Source organism: Astatotilapia calliptera, chromosome 9, assembly GCF_964374335.1.
Source record: "Astatotilapia calliptera chromosome 9, fAstCal68.1, whole genome shotgun sequence".
In the NCBI taxonomy this organism is placed as follows: domain Eukaryota; kingdom Metazoa; phylum Chordata; class Actinopteri; order Cichliformes; family Cichlidae; genus Astatotilapia; species Astatotilapia calliptera.
The window spans coordinates 18,281,264-18,302,645 of record NC_137430.1 but is presented as its reverse complement, the minus strand read 5'-3'; the positions used below and the strand labels follow the sequence as shown (position 1 = coordinate 18,302,645).

The 21,382-nt window shown below is 41.0% G+C and overlaps 1 protein-coding gene across 2 annotated transcripts in view; it reads left to right on the top strand.

Annotated features, from left to right (window-relative positions):
- The window catches only part of c9h8orf34 (chromosome 9 C8orf34 homolog), a 70,317-nt gene that overhangs the window by 36,646 nt on the left and 12,289 nt on the right, over positions 1–21,382 (top strand). For both annotated transcript variants that reach the window (XM_080305994.1, XM_080305993.1), the window contains exons 8-11: positions 3,188–3,323; positions 8,341–8,426; positions 8,525–8,598; positions 17,316–17,442. In XM_080305994.1, coding sequence (XP_080162120.1) covers positions 3,188–3,323; positions 8,341–8,426; positions 8,525–8,598; positions 17,316–17,442 — 423 coding nt within the window. The remainder of the gene's footprint in view (positions 1–3,187; positions 3,324–8,340; positions 8,427–8,524; positions 8,599–17,315; positions 17,443–21,382) is intronic.

Sequence of the window (21,382 nt, the reverse complement as noted above, 5' to 3'; positions counted from 1 at the left end):
TAAGTGCCTGAGATTGGAGTCCTCTTTCTTCAGGCAGAGGTCTCGCTTCCTTACTGTGTCATGTTATTTTGACCAGAAGGAAACAAGTTGAAAAGACAAAATGGGAGTTGAAGTGACAAGCAGCTGTGCATACCGAGGTCATGTTCATTTTTCAGGGTCAGAACTGGTCCCTGTTATTCTTTTAGTGTTTCATGAAAGCTGCAGTCTCACAAGTGAATATTTCCAAGTGTCAGCTAATGATTTGTACCACAGGCTGTGACCCAAAGAAAATCCGGCATGCCATGTTAGTCAGTTGCCGAAAGAACGGATGGAAGTGTGAATGGATGAAGAGAAAATAGGAAAAGAGTGAAGACCCAAAACGGAGCAGTTCCCACGACCAGAAAATTGCTCAAATTGCTGGTGGCTCCCTTTGTCCCCACCCCTCCAATGCATTCCATGATGAATGGGACATTTAATATTGCGCTGCTTAAGGGTATCGCTGGAGTGTATCCTATCTGTCCTTCACTAAACACTAAAACAGCCCTTTTTCTCTGGCAGTGTGGAATTGAGCAACATATTATCAAATGTAGAAGAAAACCAAAAAACTTTGCAAAAGATTTTAACATAATTTTAGACAAGGGTTTTACTGACAAGGTAACTTTAAAATTGCTTTGTTTCTTTGATGCTGGGACATATTTTCAACACATTCTGTGCCACGACCAACACATAAGTTCTGCTTCTTAAGAGAATGTGGTTGTGTATTTTACATATTTCTGAAACCATGAAAACATTTACTTTTTATGACGGCAAACAAGTGGGAATAAACAAACCAATAAAAGAGAAGAGAGCTCATAAAGGCTACTGGTTATACAGTTAGACAGTCAAAGCTGGCATGTGCAGAGGAGGGATAGTGGACGAAGTGGACAAAGGATGCTAAATGTGGAGCTGCCAGACAGGAGAAGAGGAAAATCTCAAAGGAAACTCATGGATGTAATGAAGGAGGAGATGCAGAGGGATAGGGTGAGGTGGAGGCAGTTGATCTGTGTGATTTCAGTAGCGTTTCTGTGGATATAAATATGTATTTTTGTGTGCTAAAGAAATGCTTTGTTTTAACCAGCTCTTAACAGGACTAACTATGGCCACTGAGGCTGTGACAATGTAGTGCTGTGGCACGCTAATACATGCATTGTTGGCTAATATCAGAGTGCAATTCAAAACGACAAAACAGGTTTAAAAATTGAAATGAATATTCACAGTATCACCTTTTCCCTTTTAGTCACTCGCAGACAAATGCAGGAATACAAATGGCTTAACATGCCAGAATTCAATCCCTCTTTATTTTAGTGTTATTTAGCCAGTATTTCAATATTTAATTTGAAATGGTGTCAAAATTCAACAGTTTGAAAAGATCTGCAAAATACGTGCAAATAACTCTACTCTGAATACATTTTACAGCATTTGGACTAACTGTAAGTAACTAAAATGATACAGTGAATGACAGTCAGGTTAAGTTTGATCTTTTCTCCCAGGAGTATGACTATTCCTCTTTAACAACAAACTGTGCATGTAATATTTCTTGAGGGGCATCCTTCATAACAAGGCTTTCTGACTACAGGATGTCACAGACAGCAACCCCAGTGCATAACTACAATTAAAGTTGAAAAAAAAAGCTGCAGAAGTGCAGATCAGGCATGTAGTTGACAGTGGGAATGTTTCTAGGAATTGTTTTGTGAAAGGTGATGCTCTGAATACTTTTCATTCCTTTTTAAAATGTAGCTAGAGGCAGTTGTTTGTGACATAACACTAAAAATCTATTAACTGCCATCTGTCCTGACTTTCTTTTACGTAGCAGGTCAGGATAGGTGGATAACAAATACGACCGAAGGATGACTTTTAGCCATCTTGTTGCAATGATTTCACACAAAGGGGAGAAGAGACAGATGAGATTTTCTGGCTTTGTGCCGCGCTGATGGATGGAGCGAGAGAGTTCTCATGAGCAAGTGTCATCCAATCTAATCCAGGTGATTAGTCATGCATTCTCCTCTTTCAAGGTGTGAGGCCCATTATTTCTCCCCCCCCCTCAACCAGGGGCCAGGTAATGTAATCGCAAAATGAAAAGTATCACTGTTGGTTTCAAGTAACTAGACACACAGATACGCAGACAGTCAGGCACGTACTGTGCTACGTGTATACGAGCAGAAACAATGGCAGCGAGAAGCTCGAGTACACTGTCTGGCCTGAAGGTGACCTCCGCCCCCTCACCCCAATTGGCAAAGCTCAGATATTCATCTGGGCTGAGAAAAATGGGAGAAATATTGTTATGGTGACCGTTCAAAATGTTGATTTAAACATTTAAAAAACTTGAACAGCACATTTCAGAGAGGAAGACGCCAAAACACCCGCACGCTATTCGTTCTCACGGAAAGGACCGTGACACGGAAAATACTGCAGTATGTTTTATCTCTTGGGGATGCACTCAAAACCAAAATGGACTGGCTGATTCAGACTCTCCCCTTTGATACTAGAATTGTATTAATGGACAGTTTAAAGTCTGTAACTATTCAACATCACCACTGTTTTTTTTCATAAATCATGTTACTGGTGTGATTTATTCCTCTGTGGTGTTTGTCCTCTGTCTATTAAAGACATTTGTAGTGCGCTCTGTGTCTTATATACTTCTTTAGAGACAGAGGGGAGAAAGTCTATGTGTGTGTGTGCTCTGCAACTGTTTGCTCTTCAGGACACAGTAAGAGATCAGACAAAACCCAGTTTTCCACCTCTCCATCACCCTTTCCTTCCATCTTACCACTCGTTTTTTCTCCATATTGTTCTTTGTCCAGTTCAGCTTGTTAACCTTCCTGTTTCTGTGCAGGAATAATGCGGTCCTGTCATCACCTTGTTAAAATCATTCCTCATAACAAAGTGTTATTCATGTGAACTTTATGATTCTGCATTTTTTTGTGGATCCATGCCTATGGAGTGTGTGTGAAGCAGCACAGCAGCAGGGCTAAGCCGAGTGTCTATTTACTGTGATGTGCTTGCTTGCTCGTTTGGCTCTTAGCAGACTGTCATCACAGGGGATCGTTAGTGGAGGGAGATACCAAAGTATGATTAATAACTGTCCTTTCTGTCTCTTGTTTTCACTCCATTTTCTTTGCTTTCCTTTCCCTGTTGCTGTTTCTCTGTGTTACTCCCTCTCTGCTCCCAGAGGACCTGGATGACCTGCGGATGGAGGGTGTGACAGGGCTGGTTCTATCCGGCAGTAAGTTCAGCCAAGGACGCAGCTCCTATCAGCCTGAACCACAGGCCAAAGTTACACTCAACATCTGCTCTAGGTGTGCCAGGTAAATGTTTCTACCTTCTCTTTTCTGGCACAGTGGACGGAGAATATACGCACAGTTCTGCCCCAAAGTTTGAAACGTCTGTGTTTTTACCTCTATAAAACATTAGTACTAATATGTGTGTATATATGTCTGTATGTACTCTGTCTTCTCAACAAACCTTTCACAAACATCTTCACACATGCAGTGGTTAATAACATGAATATGTTTTTAAAAGCATTTAATCGTCTTCATCGTTCTCCGTTTGCATTTGTTTCGCATGTCAGCATGGAGCTAGTCAAGTGTCTGGATCGTTTGTAGATTCCATTACAGTCTCAAAATGCCGCTCCATAAAACTTTTTTTTCTGGTAGCAGGGATGAACGGTGTTCCCTGTGGGAGCTGTCAGACAAGTAAAGATTTTAAGCTACGATGTGTACTACTCTATTACAAGACCAAATCAAACGGGTTCTCCTTAGAACTGAAAGAAAAAGCGAGGCTCAAGGGCACAACTGAGCAAAAGAACAACACAATCATTATAATACATCAGAATAGTTAGTTTAAAAAACAGACGTTTCATTTTTTTCAGCTTGCAACTTCATTTAATAGAACCAAAAAAGCCAGACTGTAGGGGTTGGTGAAAGGAGTAGTATACACCTCTGCATGAAGTCAAGTGTTCTTGGAAATTTTTTTCATGGATTAACCTTTTCTTAGAAAAAGAATAGGCTGATGAATTTTACAATGATAGATTATTTATGACTAATGATAAATGATAGGATTGATACTTTGTTTCTATCCTCTAAGTTCAGTACATAGCCTGCTGAATGTGTAAAATAATTGCCTTGGATGAAAGAAATATACCTCAAACTTCATCTCATAAATCATGACACACTGCTCTCCCGTACATAAGGTGCGGCATTGGTATTGGTACGACATGGTCCTGGGTCTGTGTTTGTGTTGCTGGTTAATTAATATTCTTTGATTTAGTGTTATTCATGGTTCAGTTTCCTTGCTTTTCCATTTGTATTTCTAGTTCTCTTAGTTATTTTCTGCTTTGGTTATATTTATACATTCTAGTTTTTAGGGTTTTGTTACTGTGTCTCACACCTAAACATCCTTGTCTTTATGTTTCTCCTGTGTCTGTTTTGTGTGCTCTCTTTCTGTCTCCCCAGTCGGTCATGTTCCCATGTCTGTCTTCCCTGGTTCCACTGTCTAGTCCGTGTCTTAGTGTATGTTTCATGTTTCATGTTTTATTTTGATAGTCCCTTGTCCAGGGTTCAGCGTGTTCAGTTTTGCGTGTCTTTGCGTCTGATTAGTTCAGGCTGTGTTTCCTTCCTGTTTCCCACCGTCTCGTTATCCACTGTGTATTTAGTCCTCTGTCTTCCTCTGCCTGTTGTTGAATTGTTTGTTCAGCCACCCTGCTCATCTTCCCCCATGTTTACAAGTCTCAGGTTTTTCATGTCTCAGGTTTCAGGTCTTCATGTGCCATGCACTTAGTATTTAGTTGTTTTCCCAGTTTAGGTTTTTGTTGGTTTACTCTTTGTCTCCCTTTTTCTTTTTGTTTGCCTTTCATAGAGCCGTAAATAAAGGCTCGCTTTTAGTTCCTGTCCGTCTCCAGAGTCTGCCTTTGGATCCACTCTCTCTCCACTCCTCGTCTGTCTCTAGTGTTATTTACAACATTTTTTGAGTTTTGTAATAATATAAAACAGCTTTCCTTAAGAAAGTATAACCAGTTGAGAAGACTTGTTCTTTCTAGTAGTTAGGTAAATAGATTAATGCTGTTGCGATAACTGCTTATCTTAGCTTAAAGACTGGAGGCAGTAAATAGGTGACAAATAGCTGTTTTTCCAGGATTATGTTAAATTATTGCCCAAATCCAGGAAATTGCTCAGCTCTTAACCCCACGCAAAGCCACACTTACTGTTTTTTTCACTAGATAATCTCCTCATCAAAGTCTCAGCAAGAACTGAAACAAATTCATCTCCCAACTGAAATGCTAAACAATTTCTGTAAATTTTCCTCTACAGTTCATTTGTCAAAACTATACCGTAGCGCCTGCTGCATCCATTTTTTTTCTTTCAAACATCCAACACTTCTTTCTTATCCTTTTCTTACCCTCCATTTCCTGTCTCTGCATTTGTATCAGAGGTAGCAGAGAATAATATCATATCTGAAGTCCATTCCAGTGTTGCTTGTTTTCACAAATCAGCTCTAGCGAGGATAATTGTCTCCATTATCACCCTCTCTCTTGTTATCACAGTTTTTCTCCTCAGACACATTTCCTGTTTCCCTCAGATTCACATCGTCAGTCTGGTGCTCAGATTTCTGAGTTTTGGGTGTGATACCGTAGGCAGGTGTGGGCAAAACTCTTCCTTGATGCCAGTCAAAGATAAACGGTATCTTCTTGATGAGACGCCAGGCACAAATCTGCCTGCACAGCCTCCACTGGTTGGGGTCTGGAATTTGTTTGTTTCAAACTCTTCTTTCATTCATGCAGCTTATCAATTTCGTTCCACACGCAGGCTGCGGGTTGTTGTCAAAGGTTTGTGCAGGAGGATGAAGGCTATCGCTGGATTTTTGTTGGCAGTTTATCGACTTGATGGTTTTAAGCGAGTTGTTTATACCTTTTGTCCCATGGTGGAATTAGTGGCAAAGCAAAGCAGCATCTGTATCTGGAGTCATTTTTGGCTCTTGTGAAGGTTTTTTTTTGTTACTGAAATGTCAAACATCTGTTCCCTTTCTCTGTCTTCCTTTATCCTTTCGGCTGAGGCCAAATTCTTGTTTTGTCCTCTTTAACCTGACCACCGAATCTTTCCCAAGTTTTATTGGCAAAGGAGCTGTGGTCTTTCAAAGTCATTTTTGGGTAGTCTAAGGGCCATAAACAGATCAGTAAGCTGGAAAAGTGCTGCACGCATGGCTTGCCCTTTGTGCTGTTTTGAGAAGACAGATTTCTCAAATTAGGGTTGTGCAGAAGTTCATACGTGCACAGACTCAGGTATTCATGGATGCACACATAAGGCAGCCTGGACACAGGTTTCAAACTGTCTACTTTTACCTTGATGAGATTCGCTGAAGCTTTAAAATTGTTCTTCAGAAAACTAACACGTGCATCTGTCCTTCAGCATCAGTGAGACTTGTAGAGATGTGAGAGATGTGACCTTGCAGTACTGCTCATGTTAGTTCATTTTAATATTGACATGACTGAGGGGAATCTTTGCAATATTTTATAACTCACACAAAGATACCAGAGGCTTGCTTGGCTCAGCAGGGAACTGTGAACACTGGCCCAAGCTGGATAAGCATTCCTCACATACCCGTCATCCCTCAGTCAGACACATTCGAATCCAGCTTCCCTTGTGTTTTTTTTACAGGTCAGTGAGGTCTATCAGTCTGCGCAAATGAGACCGAACCACTTGGCTCTACCATGCACTACCCCAAACCAGGAAATAGTGACACCTAATTTCACACCCACAGTGTGAAGGCGATAACTCCGTTCCCATTTGGGCACCATAATAAGAACAAAATGTCAACTTTGCATTGCAGGATCGCTTTTCTCTTTGAACTCACTGACCCCGTATTGAAACCGATCCCTGACTTCTAAGACACCTTCCCTTGCCAACGTCCTTTTCCGTCCCTTCTGTCCAGACACTGGCCACACCACCAAATGCTCCAGTCAGCCAGTGTGCCTCTTAACCAGCAGTGGCAGGTCTGAAAACATGCAGCTTCCAGTGGCTCTCTGCTGGTTGGTTGAAGTGCAAAATGCTGTGTGGCCTGTGTGTTGTGGCCACGTTTCTGCCTTTTGGGCTATAACTGTGGTCACACCAACATTTCATCCACCTCCCTTATTGGCCTGATCAGTTCATTTAAAGAGCATGTACTCCCGCCACAAAATCTCCTGTGTGCAAACGCATCCCAGATCTTAGGCCTGCTCTGAAGTAGCTGGCAGTGCGGTTTTAAGGAAATGGATAGATTTCCACAAACTTCTTTTGGACTTGTCGTTCTCATTAAATTAATTGCTTTCATATCAGGAATGCACTAGGGGAATTGTAGTCAAGACTTGCGGCTATGAGTAGCTTTTGTTCAGAGAATGGGAAGGCCTTTTGATAGTCATCTTGGGTACTTTTAATGGTCTTATAAAGACCATTAAAGAGGGGGGGAGACAAGGAGAGGGATGTCTAAAGAAGGAAAGAAATAGAATCCACTTTAAGAAGTTGCGCTGTGCCTTTAGTCTCGATGTAGAGGTAGAAACAAGGAGGCCCTGCAGCTGGGAATGCAGCTGTGCCATAAAGGCATAGGGATTGCTTTCCTTTCTCTTCTGCTAATGGTTGCTCTCATGACATGGAAACAGCATGAGGTATAAAGAATTTGATGCCAACGTGGTGCGTGCACAAATTTGACATATGATGTGATTTACAGTTACAGCTATAGTGAGTGTATAGAGCAATTTAGAAGAGCATAAATGCATTTAAATAGCATTTTTCTCTTCTTGCTGAAAGGTGAAACGAGAAAAGGCTGTTTGTCTTTCATTTGCAGTTTACTTCACTATCTCTGGGCAGCCCAAATCTTTTGCTACCTTAAGACAGCCAAATCTGTCAGACCCACTTCCCTTTCAGTCCACGGTGTTATCTTAAAAAAAAAGCAATAGGGGCTTGGAACACATTCTGATAAAAAACAGTAACTGAATGATGTCAGGGAAAAATAGTAGCTGCGTGCGGGTTTTTATTTTTTCTTCTTCATCTTCAGTTTTATGTTTTTATAAGCATAGGGATAGTGGAGGTGCTGCTGCCTGTGTACACATCGTCTATTCGTGCATTACTGTCGTTTCTTCATTATTATTCATATTTAATTTCAGCAAAAACAAAAAAGTTTGTGACCTGAAACCGACCTCCGTGCCGATCCAGATTTCGCCGAACGTTTCGCTAAACATTTCCTCATTGTATCATCACCTCAGACTGATTGAGGCTGGCTTGTTTTTTTGTTATCTGACTTTCAATGTCCAAACATGCGCTGCAGTGCAAGTTTATGTTGTGTGTTGTTTTCCAGGTTGCAGGGAGACACACTATCAGACAGCAGATCAGAAGAGGAGCATAGGCCACACATATCTGAACAAGCTGTACCTGATATATCTTGTAAGTTGCAGTTCATACTTAATATATAAAATCTTTATGCCGTTTCATTCTGCTTTATCCTTCCTTTTTCCCTCGTTTGTGCGTATCGTCTGGAGCAGCTCCTTTGCCCGGGTTGGACACAGTGGCGGGACGACTCCAGGAATGCGACACCTTATCTCAGATGTCAGGCTCTGTAAGTGTCCTCCCTACATCCATCACCAAACAATTAAGATCGCTTTACAACCATCAATTACCTCGTCGCTCTCTCCTCCTCGACTGCTATTGTCTCAAAACCACCTCGAGCCCCTCGTTAACAGAACAAGGCCCGAGTAAAAGTGATCCATCTTCATGTGGGGATTTCAGCTTACACAACAGCTGATAGCGCTAAACAGCCCCAATTAAAACTCTCCCTGCATCACTTTGCTTGCCTTTCACAGCTCTTGTGTGCAGTTTGAAAGGAATACACGAAAAGAATATCGAGCGACGTAACAGCCGCAGGAGATTTAGATGGGTTTGATAATGGATCTAAATATTTCTGGGTTACAGTAGGTACACAAAGGTTTGTTGAATAGCAAAGTGGCGTGATAAACCTCAGACGCTTCAGGGAAGAAATCTATAGTGGCCTTACGTGGCGCACACCAGACTCAGTCAAAGGCACATGCTGTTAATAAAGCATTCAGCTAAGACGCCGGTACCTTTGTATAATTACCTCTCCGAAAAGCCAATACCTTTTTTTTAAAAATATAATTGCCCAATCTAAGTGTTAGACAAGGCTTTTTACTGCTTTTTTTTAAGAACGAAAGGAGCCAGTGCAGTGCTCTGTGTGTGGAGCAGATGCAGAGAGGCTCCAGACTAACTGGGAGCAGACCTTTAGAAACTGAAGGACTAAAGTAGTCGGAGCTCTGACGGATTTAGCCAAATACAATAGCCTCCATCCTGAAACTGTAGACATTTGGACCTTAACATGCCAGTCACACTAATTCCCAGCATTTTACAAGTGTTTTCTTTGACACAACGCACAGAAGGATTTAGAACCGAAAAGCTGAGGCTTGACCGCAACCAACACAGAGTAACAGAGTTTTAATAAATCTGGAAGAGTTAAGTCGATCAATTTAGCCTGTGCCTTTTATTTCTCCTTTCCAATGACCTTCACATCCACATTTAACCACTAGTTTGTAGCTGTGCGCAACAAGGGATTAGACACTCCATCCTGCCGCTACACCGCAATCTTCACAGGTTAAGCCTTGTCTGGCAACTTAGAGAACAGTGCGCTAATAGGTCCCATATGGACTCTGCAAGTGCAAATATCTCCTGTAACCTATAGTGCTGCAAGTAACCGTGCTTGTTTTGTGCTTAATTGCTTATATTTGGCCCTCTTCGAAAGGCAAATGCAATTTGTAATAGCTTGTAAGTTCAGCTAGTCGTCCAGGGGCTTGTGGAGTAAAATGACTAAGCAGTGTGGAATTTTTTTTTTTCTTTTATGGTTTATTCGGCGGGAGGTGGGGGTAGGAGTACAAATAACTCGAATAAAGTAATGAATGAAAGTGTAATGAAATCTTATGTCTTCGCACAGAGTAAAGACATAAGATTTCATTACGCTGGTAGAAAAGTGTCTTGGTGCTTCCTCTCTTGTCGCAGTGGTCATTGCATTTTTCTTTACTTTTTTTTGCGACTTTTAAAAGTTTGAAGTCATATTTTATTATTAGCATTTACAACTGTCCATAAATAAAGTAGAGCCCTGTATTGTAGACAAGCCCTGGTTTGGGCAGTAAATGCCCTGGAGATGTTGGAAAGTAAACACTCTTAACGGTTATCATTATTAGTCTCCTACCTCTGCCAGCTCCCTTTAGGTGATAATTGCCCCATAAAGACAAATTCTTTCCTAAAGCAATAGCCAGGTGTAAATTCCCCCCAAAATTCTCCCACTTTCCTTTGTAACTCTTAAGTGATATGTGTTAATCAGATTTGCTCTGAGTGGTATGGGTGTTACCATCGTAAAATATGCCAAGGGAAACTGCTCACTTGTATGCTGGAAATAAGATAGTGTGATGCAGTGCTGTGTGTGTGAGAGATGCGAAGCAGAACCGTTATGAGGGTTTATTTCTGTTTCCGAAGGAATCTTGGCTGTATGGCTTTTTATATTTGGCAACAGTCTGCTCCCCACACCTCCACAGACACGCATGTATGGTTGTCATCTGAGCAAATCGCACAGCGTAGCCACACAAGGCAAGTGCTGGTGTAATCTGCCAAAAGCTTTGTTTTGGATTTACAGGATTTTTTGTTTTTCTTTATTTGCCTGTGCACTAAAATGATTTTCGCTTACAATGATGGAGAGATTTCTGTTAGGGAATTTCTTGTAATAGATCCATCTATCTATTTTTCCTCCATTTTCCCAGTGTAGAGTCATGGGAGATGCTGAAACCTCGCCCAACATCATAGGACAAGAAGCAGTGTACATCCTGGAGAGTCTGTTGCAGGCTAACACGTTGAAGCACTTTCACATCTTTAACATTTTCTTTTTTAAAGTTTTGGGAAATGAACTCCAAGATGTCACACATACAAAAACTAATCTTTTGTGTTATGGCACACTGATTCTAAGGCTTCAGCTAAATTTTGAAGTACAGTGCAGTAAAAATATATTTTTTCCCGCAGACTCTTGTAAAGACTCATCTCATTTGCACTTCTATTGACACTCGTTGTTTTTCTCTGATTTAAGAACAGGCAGTGTGTCATAAAGTCGGTCTTTGGAGCACTTGAGTAAAAGCCTAACTGTGTTATTGTCAATATCCTGTCTGCTTTTGACTGTGGTTGGATGAGTGAGCCTCTGAGCTCTGTATGCAAGTCCATAAAATCCATTAGGTGATTCTGCTATAAGCCAAAACAACAGGAATTCATTAAAAGTGTGAGTGCTAACTCTCACATCCCATATTCTCCCACAGCCATGCAACTTAGATGGGGCTGCAAAAGCAAAGTGAGTTATTTAGAAAACCTGTAATAAATTCATTTTCTTAGTGTTAAGCTTAGCTGATTAATCCATGTAAAGATATGACAGAATATATGACCCTCTTTTTGTTTCTTTCCACTTCAGATAATTCCCCAGAATACACAAGACTTTTCAGCTGTACAGCACTGACGCATCACTACACCTGATTCTATAAAAAACACAGGACTGGCTGGGTACTCGTCAGTATTTAATGCACTGGCTTACCAGAGCTTCAACCCTGAGGCCCGATGACATAAAGGGTTCATGAGGCTCGAGATGAAAATTCACAGAGAGAAAAATGTCATGCTTCACTTTATGCTGAGTTTCTTTTGGCATGTGATACCCGTTTTAAGTCTGTATGTCAGCTCTCACTATGCCCAGATTAATCTCACACCAAATAAGGGTCCGCAGAGTGTCTTTCATGCAGCAGGTCTACTTTACACCACCTGGCACACAGTTTTTTGTGCGAGCGCACTGCAGAGAGAGCTCAGGCCAAGCTCCTCATTGTTGGCTTCTGGCAGGAGCTCGATCGTTGATAGTTATAACCAAGGAAGCTTTTTCAAAATTAAAAACGAGTATGAAGGAAACGAGGTACAGACAAGGCTAAAGTCGGTGGTTATCTCCTGCTGCTGCTGAAGTAGCAAAGGATGTGACTGATCCAAAACTTCATGTTAGCAAAGAAAAGGGTGAAAAGAAGAGGGCTGTTTTGTAGGTTGCTGCTTTATTGCGCTATGAGCTTGTAACAGCTTTTTGGCCTTTAATCACTAGACTAAACCTGACACCCTCGGTGATCCCGGCCTGTGTGTGGCAGGAATTTTAAAGATGTTTCTTTATTTCACAGACATGCCATTTTGCAAGTGCTAAAACATGACTATGTAACAAAATTGTTATTACAGCTTGACTGATATAGATTTTTTTAGATAAATACCGATATTTGGCGATTTAAAAAATCTGGAATTCCTCTATGACTGCTGATATTTTTTTTCTCTCAGACATACAAGACAAATACATTTTACTAAAAATCTCATGTGTAGTTCTTTATGTACTTCTTTACCCTCTGCCCAACTATTCTCGGATCAGTCGGTTGTCTTTGTGGCGTTCCACGTGCGTGTCTTGCGAACAGGTAACAAAGTGCCCTCTGGTGGCCAAACTGTGTAATGCCAACACCCATAACATGGTTGTTTCTCCTGTCTCTTCTTTAATTTTTACGTCTCATTAATCAGCTTTCATAAACGCTAATACTTCATCCATCCATCCATTCGCTTCTGCTTATCCTTTTCAGGGTCGTGGGAGGCGCTGGAGCCTGTCCCAGCTGTCATAGGGCGAGAGGCAGGGTACACCCTAGACAGGTCGCCAGTCTGTCACAGGGCTAACACAAAGAAAGAGACAACCTTTCACACCTATGGGCAATTTAGATTGATCAATTAACCTATCCCCACTAACTGCATGTCTTTGGACTGTGGGAAGAACCCACGCAAACACGGGGAGAACATGCAAACTCCACACAGAAAGACCTCGGCCTGATGGTGGAATTGAACTCAGGAATTTCTTGCTGTGCAGCAACAGTGCTAACCAGAGCCATTCATATTCATTCATTCATATGTCATCAAGTAGCAGATGGCAGCCGACAAAATCAGCCTGCAAATAAATCAGTCAGCTTCAGCTTTTTATGACACAGAAAGAACTATGATATATCTCCTGATGATTAAAGCTCAAAGCTATATCATGAAGATAAACTTTTGTTTTACTTCTTAAACATAGTAAAGTTATTGCACCAAAAAAAAGAAAAGAAAAGCTGATTCTAAGGTGGTTTGGTGGAAACATTTGACTTCAAATTTAGTAGATTTTATATGGAGTGATCCACTTGTGTTTAAGGAGAACTGCAGTACCTTTAGTGCAGTCCACTAAAGGTACTGTGGTAGTGACGTACACTAAACACCCCAAACACTCGTAATAGCAAATCCTATCAGCCAGAGCATTTATAACTCAAAGGAGCCCCAATACTTCAAGTGAAGCAGTTAAAAGCCTCAAATAATAAGCTGAAATGAGAGATGATCACATAGAGTGTCTTGGTGCAAGGTCCTGTGTGTGTTTTGTGTATATTAGTCCCTATGCAACCCAGGCCTGACCACAACAAGAGTCCATCAGTTGTGCTCGCAAAGCCAGCAGTACGCTCAAACCCCTGTGACTGCATGCACACACCCCCGGCAGTCCTTGTTGTGTGGAGGGGCCATGTTGGACCAAACCCCAGATTGCGGTGATTATTACTGCTGACCACACACGTATAGCTCCACACATGCAGGCTATAAAATATTTGACTCTAGACGTCTATCCTCTCTCTTTCTGTCTTGTTTGCTCTCAACATGGAATCAATTTTGTAAGAAACAAGACCCATGTTTGTTAGTTAGCCAGAAGTTTTACCAGAAGGGTTTCCCCTTTTCTCTTTAAGCTTTCTTTAGTTTTATCATAGTGGGAGGGAGATCATACCAGTTTTGCACCACTGACATTAATACACTATAAGTCATTGCAAAATCACTTTTTATTTGGCAAATGAAAAGCCATTCCTTCCTGTCTTTTCGGCCGCTAGGATTAAAATATCGCACGTCGTGCACTGTTTGTTATAAGAACAATAGATGCTCTAAACCATGGCTAAATGAAACCACTCTCCATCATTCTGTTGTATCGTCTCACCGTGTAATCAAGTCCATTTTGTGCCCCAACATCTCCTGTGTAGCATTTTTGTTTTGTACATGATTTTCAAATATGCCATATTGATACACGATTACATCCAGGTGACTTTGTTAGTATGACGTCACTAAACCCAATGAAATAACAGTCATATTTTCATTGCACTGTCTGTTTGTTTATTGATCTTGTCTGATGAGGTGAATTTCTTACAGGCTTGCTTGGTTTTCCTGGTCTTTGGGACTGTGGAGTCCCATCAGCCTCGGCCTCCAGTCTGCTGTCTCCAGGATATATGGTCCTGATTACAGCAGAGCTTTAGAACTCAATGCAGATGTTGCGTTGTAGATGTTGCTAATAATAGATGATCTATTGTATATCAAAAGCTTTTATAAAACCGAGCTCTTTAATAAGGCACTACGATAAATTTGATCTTTGATATAATCAACTTGGACTCTGGATATCCGAAGCACCGGGGCTTTAAAATGTAACGACGTAAAGTCCACTTAAAATTGGGAATCTGTTGGTGGCCTTGTTTGCCAGAGCTGAGTATAAAAGGCAAGAGGAGGACAGTGTGATGTCATGCTGTTGGATTTAGGGAGATACCACCAATGAGAAAGAAATAAAGCTGGGGAGGGGATTCACTTGTAGCACTCAACCCGCCTTGCTGCTTTATGAGGACTGTAATTAAAGATTGGCTTGGGTGTTGTGGTTCTACGACCACAGAAGGCCTTATGTATCTGACAGGCATGAAGATCAATGCCATGGATCCTGGGAATGATCTTCTGTCATTTATCAGAGGATAGCAGCTTCCCTTGTTTTTCACTACACCTACTCTTTAAGCATTGCAGTCCTCTTTGAGGGGAGCTTAACTTGTTACTGTAGAACAAACTGAGTTAACCTCCCCTTTGTGCAAGAATACTAAAATGTTAAGAGAGTCTTCTTATAATAGAGTGTATTCCTTCCTGTGCATATACTGGGATTTTTGGCTGCTTGTTACCTAGCAGGTCGCCACAGCCCATGGATCTGCATATTTTTATATTTCTGATTTTGCACAGATTTTACAACAGATAACCTTCATGATGCACCCTTCCCATTTATCCGGGCATGGGACCTGCATTAGGAGTATGCCGACCCCCTGAGTTTGTGTTCCAGACAGGGGATTTTTCTTTTGCAAGACGAATGTGTTAAGAACTACACCTCTTAACCCAAAAGGACAATCCCAATGCCAAAAATCTGATCAGTGAATTTTTTTTAATTTTCTTCTTCTTCTTCTTTTTATTTTTATTTTTAAAAAGGCTATTTTGTCTGCCCACCTTTATGTTTGATGGTTGCCAGTTTTTCACTCCTTCATTATTCACACAGTTCTTCTCAGTCGCTCTTTGCTGCAGAGGTTTTATCACTGAAGATCTCCAAAGGATCTGTTTGATTTTAGTGAGAGGACACGCTTATCCAGCTCATAGTTTTCCCCGTAAAGATCCTTGTCCCCTGTGCGTTTGTGAACACCGTCGTGTTGTAAAATTCCTTTCCTCTCGAGCTTCTTGTGGCTGCCCTGAATGAAAACACCATTTAGTATTCAGTTGCCCTGACCGTCCATGCACCTTTGACATTCACGCAGTCCCATAACATTACACTCACACATCCTTGTTTCATGCACTCCTCTGTGGTGTTATTGGCCAGGTTCACACCAGACATGCTGGAAACCATCAGATCCACACAAATTTATTTTGGTTGTAACTGACCAAAGCGTGTTCTGCACTTCATCAGGCTTCTTTTCTTATCCTTCGGCCAAGTTAAATCTTGCAGTTTTATGAGTAATGGCTTTTTTGAGGTTGACTTTATCCAGTGTCCGTCGCGGGGCCCGACACCCCCAGATATTCTTCTCGCCGAATCAAAAGCATTTGCTTGTCTTTTTTCCAAATAGGAGGTTTGTGTGAGGTCACCAACTCCATCTTCCGTTACTGGTAACACGGCTCTTCCTACACTCCCATTCACACTGTTTATTTTTTACCACACTCAGCTATGTTGCATTAGATATAACCCAGGAGGAAAGTGTGTGTTCACAGGTGTTCTTTTATAACCTTGTTCAAGCAATTATCCTCAACTAGGATTTCATGTGGAATCGGTTTGGTTCCAGTGGTCACAGGTGTTCTGACATTTGTTCTATTAAAGTTGGACTTTGTGGCTTGTGTTTTATGTTCATAGTCTGTCGTGCATAGGATCAAGTACCTCGCACTTCAAAATAAAAATCATAAAAATTATCGCAAGATGTTTTCATTTTGAACTATTTCACTGTTTTAGTGATATTGCGCAGCCGTGTGCTCGGGTTTTGCTGTGAAGGGATTATCCCAGGATTGTCTTTAAAGACTGCTGGAAGCCTCGCTCTATGTATATCACCAGATGTCTCCAAACCTCACTCTGTGTCAGCACTTTGTCTAGTCAGCTCTGTCTCCCATTAAGTGCTTAGCACATCAAATGATGTAAGTGCTGGCATCAGAGGTATCATAACTTATCTAGTGTAAACCAAACTTACAGGAGGTGGAATTATGGCTGACAGGTTTTATTGTTCACCTGTGCTTGGAGCTCATGTACGCTCGGTCCACTGAAACAGATCATCTGGCCACTTGCGTCCTATCAAAGGAAAAAAAATAGGAGGATTAAGCATGCTGCCATTAAAGAACTTGGCAAAGTTTAGACTGTCTAACAGGTCCCTTTCCAAATCACACACTTGGCCATGATTGGTACGAGCAAAATAGGCCAAACACAGCAACTACACATAAGTGATCCAATCTGCCTTTTTATTTCTTTCATTTCATATGCTTTAGAATATGATCATCTCTATTTAAAAAAAAACTCTGGAAACTATTCAAAGTGGCTGATTTATTGCTCCGTAACTGGCAGCGCAAGATTTGCTGCTGCCAGGCTCGCTGCCAGCAGACTGGTGTGCATACACGCTCCTATAGATTTACTGATAGTTACACAAAAATGCTCTGAACCACTACTGACTGTCTAGCACCCTGCACTCAGTTAACACAGTGCACTCCATGATGTATGCTTTCATCTACACTTGCTGTGGTTTCTTGTGTTTTTCTTGAGCTCGTAAAATAATAATTGGCTCTTTTTTTTCCCCCAGCAGATATGGCTCAGATATTTCCAGCAAACGCTGAAAATTATATAAAGAGTTAATTGAAGGGTCTTTCTTCTAATGTGACTTTTTCTCTCTTTCTGTTTTCCTTGCTAACTAGCGTCAGGCTGTCTGGGAGGCTGATCTGAAGGCTGTGAGAGGTGGGAGCTCTGTCGGGCAGACGGGCCTGCTACTGGGCGACTCCCTCTTTTCTAAAGAGCTGGAGAACATGGGCAAGCAGCTTGCTGGTAGGCAGTTGTATGTGTATGTTTGCATGCTTTATGTGTGTGTGCGTCTGTATGTGATATTAGCTATAATGATGAATTGTGAGACTGAGGCAGATCAAAAAGCCTTCTTTCTTTGAAAGCAAAAACACTGTGCCAGCATGCACACATGCAGGCATACAAAGCTATAGAGTCTTATATAACTGAAGGGGATTAAGATAGCACTTGAGGGGTGGGGGGGCTATCCAGTAAAAGAATACACAGCTTTTGGTGGAAGGAATTTCCTGGTTAATTAAAAACTAAGACTTATGGAGCCCTGGATTAGCCAGAAAAAGAAAAAATGAGCCATTTTATTACATCGTATAAAGGTTTTAGCATGTTTTGATTAATTCATTCTCTTGCTTTAATAGTAAAATACAAACGTCAAAGATCGGTAACTTATATGCAAAGTGTTAAAATTCAAGCAGCGACCCTTTTCCATATGCAGTTTCATGAAACAATTCACCTTCTCTCAGTGGCCAGTGATGAAATGAGTGCACGGGGATGGTCACTCTTACATGAGGTAGTGTCACCAAGAACAATAATAATTGGCTGATTATACACTACTTTATATAAGAGCACTTTCCACAAGGGTGGTCTGAACATGAAGCTCATTGCAGTTTGTTAGTTTTTTAATGAAATCCACACTGTGACTGTGGACCAAGGGCATCGACTGCGTATGAACCACAAATCCAAAGAGAAATCTGAATCTGAGAATAGCATGTGAAGGCGTCCGTTACCGCTGCATCTGTTTACTTTGTCTTTAAAGAAATGCACAATAACTCTTGGAAAGAAATTACCTTGACTTTGGATCAATCTCTTTCAAATGTATATAATGCATATGTGAACAGTTCACTGCTTAACAGTTAGTTAATAGCATCCACCCATGATATTTGCAGCTGTCTATATCCGCATCCATGTCCACAATGATGGCGTAAGAGTGGAGAATATGAGCATTCGTCCTAATGAGAAAAATTACTTCCAGTAAAATTAAAACCCCCAAATCCCCTACTTAAAAGCCCTGTAGTAAAACCATCCAGACATGTGGATGTGGACTGAAGTTACTGAATATTTTTTCATCTCGGTGTAGACTCTCTGTATGCACTCAACTCACCTTCAGCAAAAAAAGACTGATGTATTCATCCAGCTCAGGGGAGAGATTGTTCTGGCAAAATTCAATTGTTTATCTTAGTCTCTGTTTTGGTTTAAACATTTTTCTTATAAGCTATTGATCAGGGAAATTATAATCTATTTGCACAGGGTGTTCTGCTCTTTTGGGACACTTATATAACTCACGCACACAACCAAAACGTGAGGACAAGATGTATCTTTTGGCTTTGAATTATTTAAATCACAGGAACAAATGAATCTATAACACGGGAATGAATTATATAGCATTTTGTGCGCTTAGTATAGTGAGATATGTATATTCTTATCTCTCTCTGCTCTTCCTGGGCTTTATGGAGAGTAAATAGAAAGACTAATTAAAATGTTTTCCACATGCCAGGAATCCCATTGAGCTTCAGTTTTGACAGGTTCAGTTAATAACTCTCACTCCCGCTGCTGAGTCAATATGAGCCGATCGAAGGCTGACTCTGTTGGAGTGTTATTTGTCTGACGAAATGGAATTTGTGTGGCAATTTGGAAATGATTATTCTTAATGTAGTCCAAGGCTGAGCTTTGATATATGTGACGTCTGGGTGACTCAGAGACTGCTTTTGTTGTCATGAAGATCAAGTATGAATCAGATGAAAGTGTGGAATAGAAGCCAGGGAGAGACTTGCCATTTACCGTCATGTGTCACACACTTGTTTGTATATGCATGTCCTCCCAGTCTGTTTAACAGCGTCACAGTGTGTAAAGATTTCTTTGCATACCAGATATATTAAACACATGCTGGTCACACTGAGTGAATTTGTTTCTGTCAAACAGCAGTGGTCACAGCTGGAATGACCTTCTAAGATCATCTGTAAATGACAGTAAATACACCCCAAAAAAGAAAAAAAAGGATAAAGTTTGTGTTAAAAATGTACCAAATTTTCAGATGTTATTGATTTCTAGTTTTATACTGACTAGTCAGCCTGATGATTCCCAGCAGGCCTTTTGTAGAAGCTGTTAAACAAGCTAATCCAAGTCTTTAAAGCCTTTATTAGCTGTTAAATCTCTTCCACATTATGAGCCAGAGCCTCACTGTTGAGCTACTATTGTTTCCCCAGTTTGTGTTTTTATTTTGTGACATTTTCTTATGCACACTGCTCAAAAAGTTAAAGGAACACATTGAAAGCACATCAAATCTCAATGGGGAAAAAAATCATGCTGGATGTCTACACTGATATGGGTACACTGGGTAATGTGTTAGGAACGAAAGGATCCCACATCATTTTATGGAAATGAAAAGTATCAACATGCAGAGGGGCTGAATTCAATGATTCAAAAACACCAAAAGAAACACAAAATGAAAATATGATGTGGCAGGCAAGTCTGTTTTGCTAATATTTCATTTCAGCAACTCAAAACGGTAGTCAGTAGCCTGTATGGCCTCTACATGCTTGTATGCATGCCCAAAAATGTTCCTGGGAGGCCAATAAGCCATAACTGATTATTAACCCCCTCTGCTACTTGACCGACCAGATCAATATCCCACAAGTTTAAGTGACTTGATGCTATACTCTTATTAAAAAGTGTTCCTTTAATTTATTTGAGTAGTGTATGTATCCAGTTAGTGCTCACTGAGATTCTCAGTCAGCCAGGTCATCGTAGTCTAAGTAGCTTGGAAAAAAAAGCGTCTGGACTTCTTTAAGTTTCTTGAAGACAACTTTTGGAGAGTCCAAGATTTTAAGCCCTATGGGGGTGTCCCCCAAGAGGGTCATAGACCCCCTATTTCGAAGATGCCTGTGTTCACATATTGCACAGAAAAGAAGTAATGATGTCGATTGTGAACAACCATCTTTGAACAGAGGACGACGGCTTACAACACCAACTGTCTCCCATCTATAATCCAGTTTTGAGATCCCTTCCCAGAAGCCTTAACGCCCACTCACATCCTGGGCCATTTGACCTCAGTAAATCACATAGGGTGGGGCCAGGTTTCACAGTGACTGATTGTGACGCACACCCGTTGTCACACCTTGGCTCGTGTGATTAGGTAGAGGATTGATTGGGGGTCCATAACCCTCTTGGGGACATTCCCATAGGGCTTAAAATCTGGGACTCTTTTTTTTTTTTCACACAGTTGCGCAAGAGTACATTTTGGAAATATTGCAGAGACAGAGGTTTTTGGACAGTTTTGGACAGTTTTTGTTTGTAATGTTGCGTCTGTACACCACCACGGGGTATTTTAATTCAAACAATCAATATATGATTGAATTGCAGACTTTCCGTTTTACTCTAATTCAACAGATTTAACAAAAGCATTGGATTAATCATTTAGAAATTACACAGTCACCCATTTTAAGAAGTTCAAAGGCAATTGGACAAACTAGCATCATTTTTACGGTTTACAGTTGCGTTATGGTTGCTGCTTGCTTGTGGGTCCCTCTGCCTTCAGTTTTGTATTTAATAGCTGAAAAGCTATGCTCTGTTGGGTTGAGATCAGGTCAGTGACTTGGCTGTTGAAGAATATCCAATTTCCTTGTCTTAAGAAACTCTTGGGCTGCTTTTGTAGTACGATTCAGGCCATTATCCATTTGCACTGTGAATCGCTCTTCAATGACTTTTGCAGAATTTGGCTGAATCGCAGCAGAGAGCGTAGCCCCATACACTTAACAATTCATCCTGCTACTTCTATCAGCAGTCACATCATCAATAAACACGAGTGGCTCGGTTCTGCTGGCAGCCATACATGACCATGCTACAATACTGGCTCCACCATGTTTGACGGATGATGTGGTATGCTTCAGGTCATGAGCTGTTTCTCTCCTTTGCC